The sequence below is a fragment of the Penaeus monodon genome, chromosome 1 (genome assembly GCF_015228065.2).
Source record: "Penaeus monodon isolate SGIC_2016 chromosome 1, NSTDA_Pmon_1, whole genome shotgun sequence".
Taxonomy (NCBI): domain Eukaryota; kingdom Metazoa; phylum Arthropoda; class Malacostraca; order Decapoda; family Penaeidae; genus Penaeus; species Penaeus monodon.
The window spans coordinates 55000140-55010139 of record NC_051386.1 but is presented as its reverse complement, the minus strand read 5'-3'; the positions used below and the strand labels follow the sequence as shown (position 1 = coordinate 55010139).

Sequence of the window (10000 nt, the reverse complement as noted above, 5' to 3'; positions counted from 1 at the left end):
AGTTTTTTTTTTTTTTTTTTTTTTTTGGGGGGGGGGGGGTAATTTTTTTTTTTTTTTGAAGACTGGGTTCTTGAAAACGAATATAATATGTCTTCATCATAAATCAGTTTTAAGCAATGTTTAATGTTTAGATGCTTTAAGCAAATAAATATGCTAGACATCAAAGTCATATACCTCTGTGGTAAAGTATTGTGGTTGGAAAGGTTTAAAGTTCTTTTTAGAACAAAATCCCATAGATTTCAAAGATCAAATGGCATTATAAGATAGTATGGTAATGAAAGGAGTATAAAGAGAGAGAGAAAATGGGGTAGGTTGAACACTGATAGAAGGGGAAGGGTTAAGGACAAAGGGTCATTAATTCGATAGATTGATGACGTGAGCGACCACTACCCCGTGGAAGTCCGCCTGCGAGGTGCTGTGGCCCCCGAGGTGTTGGCAAAGGTGACTTCGAACATCGCTATTGATGTCAGTTTTGAGGCCACGCAGGAAGGCCTCGCGAACATCACGGGATGCGGGAATGCTGAAGTCTGCATCTATACTCAGGATTACGTGGTTGGGAACATTTTATTTCCATCTCTTTATCTCTATATTAAAAAATATATATATATATTTATATTATTGTTATTTATACTGTTATTGTATAAGTCCTGGCATGGTTGGAGGAATTATTTTAATTTTTTTCTTGTTTTTTTTTTATGTTTCATCTCTTATAATTAACTTTTAATTTTATCATAATACTGGTTTACATTGAGTATGAACCTGGTATCATTTACATCATGGAAATGGGTTATATGCTTTGACAGAAACGTTTTTAAAAAACACTAACTCTTTTTCCTTCGTTTTCAGCTCATACGTTGGCGCATAAACAAAAAAACGCGAAAGATTTGATTACAGTCTTCGCTTCAAATAACAGGCTTCTTGTCCCCTCTGAGGTGAGATATCACGTTATATTTCACTTAAGATAATACAGTATTTGAGATTACATATACACATATAACCGCGCCCCAATCTGCTGTATTTAGATTATCATTTATTTTCAAGCACATACACCGTTTTGTGGAAAGTTGCTCCTTTTATCAATAGTCCGACTTGGAAAGCGAAGTTTCTCGAAATCCCTGTCACCACATTTTATCCTTAACTTTATTGTCATGACCTCATGTTAGTCTTACCTTAATCCAAAATTGTATTTGTCCTTGTCTGGTGTTACTGTTTATGAGACATTATTGTCAAGTATAAATTCCTCATCCCGCTTTTTTCTTTCCTCCTAATTTGTAAGTTTTAATTCCTTCAAGTCTTTCATCGTAGTTCAAGTCACTCAAAGTCGGTGTCCATCTGGCGGCCGATCGTTAAACTTCGCCCCCAAGTTTACCCGTGTCCTTCCTTAAATGGAGAAAGGCGCGGATACATGCTTTAAAGTTGATATTGTGATCCTCGTTTTTTTTTTTCTCTCTCTCTCTTAGTTTCGTCTACGTACACGTCTGCTCTCTTCATGTTTGAGATTAGTGATTGTATTTTGTGAAATTTATTTTTTGGAGGATCCTGTGGTTTAGACTTTCATTTATGATTATTTTTTATTTGCTTCTAGCTTTTACTTTTTCTTTTATATATATTTATGGTTATATTTATAGTTATATTTATAGTTATATTTATAGTTATATTTATAGTTATATTCATAGTTATATTCATAGTTATATTCATAGTTATAGACAACAGAGTATTATTTGATGATAATTTCATAATCCTTTTAAAGAAATTTTCGATGTCATTCTGAAGTCTTTGGCACGAATCCTTATCTGTTACTGTTTGTATATTTACTCATTCTCCAAATTCTGGAATTTATAAAGTAAAACATTTCCCGTGCCGGGAATCGAACCCGGGCCTCGCGGGTGAGAGCCGCGTATCCTAGCCACTAGACCACACGGGATATACTAGAGCAAATTATGCTCCTTTATTTCTTTCTTTCTTTCTCTTTATTAACCCGATCTTACCTTTTCTTCCCTTCGCCTTCCTAATGCCTATAACATACGGCAATGCAAAAGACCAAGACCTCATCTAAGCAAGAACACTATATGAAAAATACACAAAACATACCAAAAAAAAAAGTCCATGATCCAACTCCCTCTTATTCCGCAGGCAGTGTCCGTGTTATTCTACAAGTTAGAGGAAGGAGCACTGACAGACTCCACTTTATACGGCGCCAACCTCACCCCTTCAATGTACACGATCGCCTTCTTGTGCTCACAATCATCCTGCTCGCTCTCTATCAGCGCCCCGACCCTTGTCAACTGACATAAGTGCTTTCTAGTTGACGACGATGCAAAAAGAGGAGTCGTTGGATTTTATAAAGGTACTAAGAGAGGGAGAGGGAGAGAGGGGGGGGGGGAAGGAGAGGGAGAAGGAGAAAGAAAGAGAAGGAGGAAAAGAGAGAGAGAGAGTTTTTAGACGGGAATAGACAAGGATACAGACTATTTTGCCTGAATTTTAGATTGGACCTGTTATTCAGTGTAAACGTCATTAAGTATTGACTGGTCACGACACACGAAACTGTTGCAGATGTCCATTTTCTTGGGAACTCACACAGCACAGATTCTGGGGTATGTGTCTTCTTTTCCGGAGGATTTATTGACATCTTCACCCTTCTGCATTTAAAATAGGGATCAAATTCAGTCAGTGACATCACTACATATTCCCATGTAATGTCCCCTGCTCTTCGTTAAGAGGATGAATACGAATATCGTATGAGGACCTGTACACAGCACTGATTTCTTCACTCATGAGATCCTTCGGCAGTACCTTTCCCTCCTTAACTAACCTTTCGTAAACAAGACAGATTTGTAGCCAAGAACAGTTGCTATCTTTTGACGAATCTCTCTTGAAAGTTAGAGTAGAAACGAGTAAAACACCATACACACTGTGATGTCTTTAATGAATATCTATCATAGAGTGACACGTAAGTTTATATTTAATTAAACACCACAACAGGGACATTTCAGGCTAGATCCATCGCTGTATATTCTAATCCTGTATTCCTGTATTCGATATTAATAACAAAAGCAAATTTTTCCTTGATCCCTTTATCACTGTTTTTAATAGAATTAAATTATTATTTGTAATCCTAGTTTTAGTATTTTATAACAGTAACCATAATTGGATATTTTTAAAGATTCTAAATAAATAATACAATGGCTTTTAATGTTTACCCTGAATTAAAAGATATGCTCTGTGCTTTGAAAGAAAATGGCGGTGAAGATAAGCACGGATACTATTGCAAATAACTTAAGTAATCCATTATACATTACCTACAGTGTATTAACTATTAAATCAAATGATTAAAATATTGTTCTAGCTTAAAAACCAGGTCCATATGTGAGTTTTCTAAATAGAAAAGCTGCTAAAACCCATGAATGGTCGAACAAAGAGATAATAAAGTAAACATTGCTATATAAACTACTGGATTGAATAAAGTGAATGGATTAACTGTGGATGCATAAATGAGAATAGTAAGATAATAGGGAAATCTATTACAATCCATTAAGCAAATTTGACAAATGCATATAATGCTTCTTATGAAACACTGAATCACAGAAATTTATTGATAAACTACTGAATAAATTGTTATCAAATTTATATATGATGAATTATCAAATTAATAAACTAAGGCATATAATAGAAAATAACGGAAAATCTAAGTAATATCATGGATACCAAATATAAATAGGTTACTATATACATAAGTATACAAATAAGGAAAATATTGTGTAGATAGATCGGCTGATATATAAATGTCGAAAAAAAGTATGAATGTGAATGAATATCTTTACAGGAGAGGTTTTAATTTCCATGCAAGCCTTTTCCACATTTGCTGCAACTGAAATCTGATAAATAACCTTATGTGAAGAAATGTAGTTAAAGTGGATTATACAAGTATGTTGTAGAAGATTCGTAAATGAAAGAAACGAAAAGAGAAAAATAATATTTCAAAGTACGTAACAGAATAAAGAAAAATAAAAAAATAAAAATAAACGACGGATCAGCTAAATAGACAAATAGATTTCATATACTAGATAAACTAGAGATGATCAATTAATTTTGGACTAGAAAAACGAACAGAACTTCTGATCAATTTATAATGTATTTCGTTAAAGTAAATGTTGATATAAAGTAATTAATTAATAAACCACTGAAAAACTTTAAATTTAAGAAATGTAAACAGGCACAGGGAGAAATTAATAAACAACTGAATACCAAAATAGTTGAAAGAACGGTCCGGAATATTTCTTTTACTCTTGAAACTTGTGACAATAAACACACATATGTATGGATGTGTATAAATGCATATTTGTGTGTGTGTGTGCACGCGCGAGCGTACATGTGTATACTGTGTATATATGTGTACACACACACACACACACACACACATACATATATAAATATATAATATTAATATGGATAGATAGATAGATAGGTAGAGACGAATGTAAATATCATATTCATACATGTACATTGTTTATAAAGGTATAATTAACACCACATCTGTCTCCATGTTTACTCTGGTATGAATGTGTGTGTTACTGTGTGTATTTGCTTGTATGTTACCGAGTACATGTGTGCATATAACCATATGCGGATATTTGTTGTTAAGTGAGTACTGTATGCTTATGAGTCATTTACTCTCTCTCCTCCTCGCCGATATCAATACCTTGCGTGAATCTACGTATGAGCAATTCACATCTGCCTCCATGTTTGATCCGGTACATGTGTTTCGGGACAACACCTGCGAGCAAGACAGGTGTTCCTGAATCGGTGGTCTGGAGGTAGACTTCTTACATTGTTCTGTTGTGAGTTTCCTGAGAGAAGTGGAAGTGTATTCACCGGTGAGGAAGCACCATGATGAAGCAGGTCTGAGAGATGGTGCGGCTTAAATGCCATTTTTACATGTTTGCTTTGCGACGAACACTGGAGGTAAACTTCATTGTTAATATCCAGTGAGAAGACCAGGCATATGTATATACAGCGACATGTTATAAGCGTACATTTAATTCCGAATAGTTTGAAGTCTCATGGACGTAAACGAAGTGATGTCAACTCGCTTGCGAATGGGAAAATCCTTGGCACACAGAGAACGATAAAAATTTTCCAAAAAGAGACGACGAAAGAACAGGAGTCGAAGGAAAGATTAAGAGAAATAGAGAACTAGGAGATAAAGTGTTAAAATGTCCGAAGAATCCGATGCCACAATGACATCTAAACGCAAGAATCACGTCAATTACCAGACCTTCCACGACGTTGGGTCTTATACAGTGGAGCGGCGCAGTATCCCATTCTTTGGTGAGTGTGGCTTCTGTTACTCACTGATGACCCTCTGACTCATCATGCGTGTGGTGAGCCAGTGAGTCAGGCTTTTTACATGTATGTACGTAGGGGTATAAGCGTTTGTATATGAATATGTAATCACGAGCAAGACAAATGGGTGTACATGTAAGGACTTATGAACATTCCGGTTAGAATTGGGCGATACCAGTAATTTCAAGTTAATACCTCTATTATTCTGGCTAGTACCGATTATCGATACTAATACCTTTACATTTTCTTTTCATCTGTGTTACCCCAAGCTTTAAAAATATATATTCTGGCAGAAAGATTACAGTAATAACTTTTTATCGGCCTACATGTAAATAAAAGGTGACAACAAACGTTCTTTAGAAAATGCTTATTGGAGTTAGACGTTATTTTTAAAACAGACACCCATCCCAAAATGTCTAAATAGGAAACGTTTTCTTTTAGTAACCGAAATATCGACGAATATTCATCAGTGCTGTGCTGGTATTGAAAGTCAGTATTTTGGTATCGATAAACCAACATTTAATTTTTTGAAATAAGCCCATATCTAATGAAGTACATATACGCCCATATCTAATGAAATACATATACACCCACACCTAATAAAAAAAAAAAAAAAAAAACATACACCCGCATCTAATATCATGTATATACGCCTACATCTAAGAAAAAACAAAGACGCTCACATCTAAGAAAAACAAATACGCCCACATCTAAGAAAAAATACGCCCACATCTAAGATATACAAATACGCCCACATCTAATGAAATACATATAACCTAACATGTCTCTTTGACTCCCGTATGCGGCGCTATGTAACGAGGGCCAGTGACCGCAAAATTATTAGCATTATTATTATCATTAGCATTACTCTTCCATTCTTTTTTATAGCGCTATGATAGCTTTTGTTTCGCTTTTTCTTCTTCTTCTTCTTCTATTTTACTGATAAATGTTTTCTGACGTCATGTGATGTGTTGTTAATTCTTTGAAAAACTGTACACAATTAATGGAAAGAAAGTATATTGTTTTCCACTGATAGCTGACAACTGTATGTGCGCTGTTAAACATTTTAAATGTGAAACGTTATTTTCCCAATCACTTTCTATCAGAACAGTAGCGAAGGTGCAGAATATGAAAGGAATTTAGTGTAATTGCATCAACAATCGGTTTATTAATATAAAATAGGCACGTTTATAAAACCAATATAAACACAAAATGGGTACGTTTATGGAACTAATATGAAAAAAAAATGTATATATTTTAATGGAAGTAATATAACAGCTTTTGAATCATCGATCAAGATAATTTATATGCTTGAAATTTACAAAGTTATCCACATAATGCGGTCCAGCCTAAAAGGTAACGCCGACACTCTCCGTAGAAAGGAACTGGGGACCCTACCACGTACTCACTCCAATATTGTCACAACATGAAAACTACAATTAAGTATCATGCTGTGACCACGGCGGCTCAAACATGAACCTACCGTTAAAAAAAAGTATAACAAATGGCTGTACACTAAACAACAAAGACTATGGCATACAGTATCTGATTTATTGTTTTGTTTAATTTTATTACTCTATACTGCATTTCCTGTATTCTGTATTTACCATAAACTATATACACTATATTACTATAAACTATGCATATTGTATCTACTATAGATTATATATACTCTGTTTACTATATTGTTTAAACTGTAATATATACCGTACACTATGTATACGATGTACAGCCGTGTAAAACCATTGCTGTAAACAAAAGGGTTCCATTTGACTACGAAAAGCGAGCCATTTCTGCGCTCTTTTGAATCTCAGTGACTTGCATTGACACTCAGAGGAAGGCGACTGAAAAAATCTCATCATTTTGTAAAATATTACCTCAGAAAATGTCATTCTGTCAACGCTGAAAGGTATTGAAGAAGGATGTAAGTTCTGAATGACGTTGGGCGTTGTTTGTATGTCATCGTTTATATGACATGCAAACTCATGTCAAGCCTCGGATTTTTATTGCCACGGTGACTTTTAAACTGGCGAACTGGTTCTTACAAATATATCCCTAATATTACTGTTTCATTTAACTGTTGCCACCCACTAGCCATATAAAAAAAAGTCAAAACTGCGCATTGCAAGTTATAATGATAAAAGTCGTATTACGTCGCAGAAGGCAGACGTATCAGACGTTAATTAAATATTGCAAATGATCGTGATATATTAATTTGTCGGTTTAATATTTTTTAATGGAATATCAAATCGTAAAGGTAACGAGATTTTGCGAATATTACCTTGATGCGAATTAACAGTTTTTGAGCGACTGCAAGTGAGGTGGTGATGCTCAGCGAGGTTCGTTTAAATTTTTTGCCTGTCCTAATTTTGCGAAATAATTCGACGACAAATATTTCCGTTAAAGTCTCATTTAACCGAAACGAAGTTAAAAATGAGAACGGAAAAGTATCATTCACCCGTTCATTTTCTGGTTCGACTTTGACATAAGAAACAGTTATCCTTATATGATACAATAATTTTTGTATGGGTTTGTGTAGAAGTGTGCGCATGCATTTACTCCATCCGTAATCACACGCTAATAAACAAATTACAACGTTTGGCAGTGACGTAATAACTCTACTTTGTTCCTGAACATCTGCGCACTTGATGGTAAGCATCAGCCTCCCCGCCCCATCATCATCATAAAGCACATAAGATATGCTCCGTGTAGGTGACGACATTTGCAAATGTGTAACATGTGTTACAAATTCAGTTTTAAAACGCGTGTGTTATTAAACAGCATTGATCACACACACACACACACACACGAGCAAAAAACAAAAACTCTCTCTCTCTCTCTCTCTCTCTCTCTCTCTCTCTCTCTCTCTCTCTCTCTCTCTCTCTCTCTCTCTCTCTCTCTCTCTCTTGTTACCACCAAATGAAATGTTCATTTCTTGTAATTAAGTAACCAGATGGTAGATATTACAAGATAGTACAAAATTGGTAAACAGTGGGAAATAAACATAAGGAACATTAACAATAACAACGATAATGATAATAACCACAGAAATAAATATCATAATGATAGTACAAATACAACTTAATGATATGGATTATTATAATAATATTCATAATTATAATCAGTCACTCGGTGTGAAATGACACCGAATGAAATCACTACTTGGCAACTATCCCTGTATCCTATCAGTGCAAGACAATTAGAGCTATGTTAGGTGTGATTGACGGATACATGACAGTTTAGGACCTGCATTTTTTTTCTTGTGCGCCCCCTTTCCAACACCTCGATGATCTAAAAAAAAAAATGCAAATCACATATCACAGAACGAGTAATTTCTTCTAACGGAGCTTCAAAGCTGTGAGATTTCATGGTCAAGGTCTATAGGGGCAAGAGAGAGAGTTAGAAGTACCCTCAAATGGTAAGGAACTTCTCCCAGCACCAAGGGATATTTTTCCTTTGTCTTGCAGTAAGGCTGGGGATTCTACTTCTAATAAAAGAAATGTATAATAGTCGGGCTTAGAAGTTGACTCAGAAGGCGCTCAACTTCCCCTGTTGATCTCTAGCCACCGCGCCACGGAAAGATAGTCACTGGTTTGCCACACTTTCAATGAACGTGGACACCTTTCAGTGGAGGTATTGCGAGGGAACCAGAAAGACCTATCACTCGCATGTAAATTGGTTATTGATGTGATTATCATTGTCCATATAATAACAATGATGATGAGGATGATAACAATAATACAATTATTATAATTATTACTATTATGATCATTATTATTATCATTATTATCATCATCTTTACCATAATCATTGTTAATATAATTTTATAATAATAATAATAATAATTATTATTATTATTATTATTATTACTATTATATTATTACTATTATTATTATTATTACCATTATCATTATTATCATCATCATTATTATCATTATCATCATCATAATCATTATTATTATCATTATTACAAATATCATTTTTGTCATCGCTATGAATGGCATTATTATCAGAATCGTCATTACGTATATTCATTGATGTAGTTGAGCTGCCTTGTGACGTTCTACACCCACGCCTTCGAATACTTTTCACTAGCACTCTTCTACAATTAGCAAATTTGTCTTTGTTTAGTCGCATAGAACTAAACACGTTTACGAACATGCATTCGTGAGCTTTTATCGTACATGAGTGAGTAGTCTTTGTTACCATCCCTAGAAATGTATTTACACATTACACACCTGAACCAAACAGCTGCAGGCAGATGTAAAGGGTTAAGTGTCCCTTACTCTGTAATAGTTTACCTTTGTGTTCTGTAGCGTGGAAGGTTCAATCCGTTCACTTTCTGTACTTTTCCGTGTAGTTTAAAAAGATAAAAGTCCAAAAGAGTAAGCCAAATATCAAGAGGAACAGTATCTGAAGTTCGGGTGAGGGAAAACTGGATTATATAGTTAACGAAATTAAGCCTTTCCCCACTAGTGACGTTTGAACTTTTCTCAAAATGGCGAGGTACGAGAGATATGCTTATTACAGAACATTTCAAAGGAACGCAAGTGCCTACGTTTCTCGTCGCAAAACATACATCTGCGGTTAGTAGACGCCTTACTTATTCTGTCTACTTACTCTTTACGTTTGTGCTTCGGTGAGTTTAAGTGCATGT

At 34.9% G+C, this 10000-nt stretch overlaps 2 protein-coding genes and 1 non-coding gene across 5 annotated transcripts in view; 2 read left to right on the top strand and 1 right to left on the bottom strand.

Annotated features, from left to right (window-relative positions):
* The window catches only part of LOC119574538 (deoxyribonuclease-1-like), a gene marked incomplete at its 5' end in the record, with an annotated part of 6234 nt that extends 3832 nt beyond the window's left edge, over positions 1-2402 (top strand). The window contains 4 exon segments of the mRNA XM_037921816.1: positions 367-552; positions 847-865; positions 868-932; positions 2134-2402. Of these exon segments, the coding sequence (XP_037777744.1) occupies positions 367-552; positions 847-865; positions 868-932; positions 2134-2289 (426 nt within the window).
* Trnae-cuc lies at positions 1853-1924 on the bottom strand. The gene has a single exon. It is a non-coding gene; the product is annotated as a tRNA-Glu (tRNA).
* Positions 2403-4837: 2435 nt separating the features above from the next.
* Positions 4838-10000, top strand: part of LOC119574481 (solute carrier family 35 member C2-like) — a 31385-nt gene continuing 26222 nt past the window's right edge. The window contains exon 1 of one of the 3 annotated variants that reach the window (XM_037921728.1): positions 4838-5328. In XM_037921728.1, coding sequence (XP_037777656.1) covers positions 5214-5328 — 115 coding nt within the window. In that variant the 5' untranslated portion in view covers positions 4838-5213. Of the gene's footprint in view, positions 5329-9616; positions 9983-10000 lie in introns of those variants that run through there. The other 2 variants (XM_037921735.1, XM_037921808.1) reach the window with 2 other exon arrangements.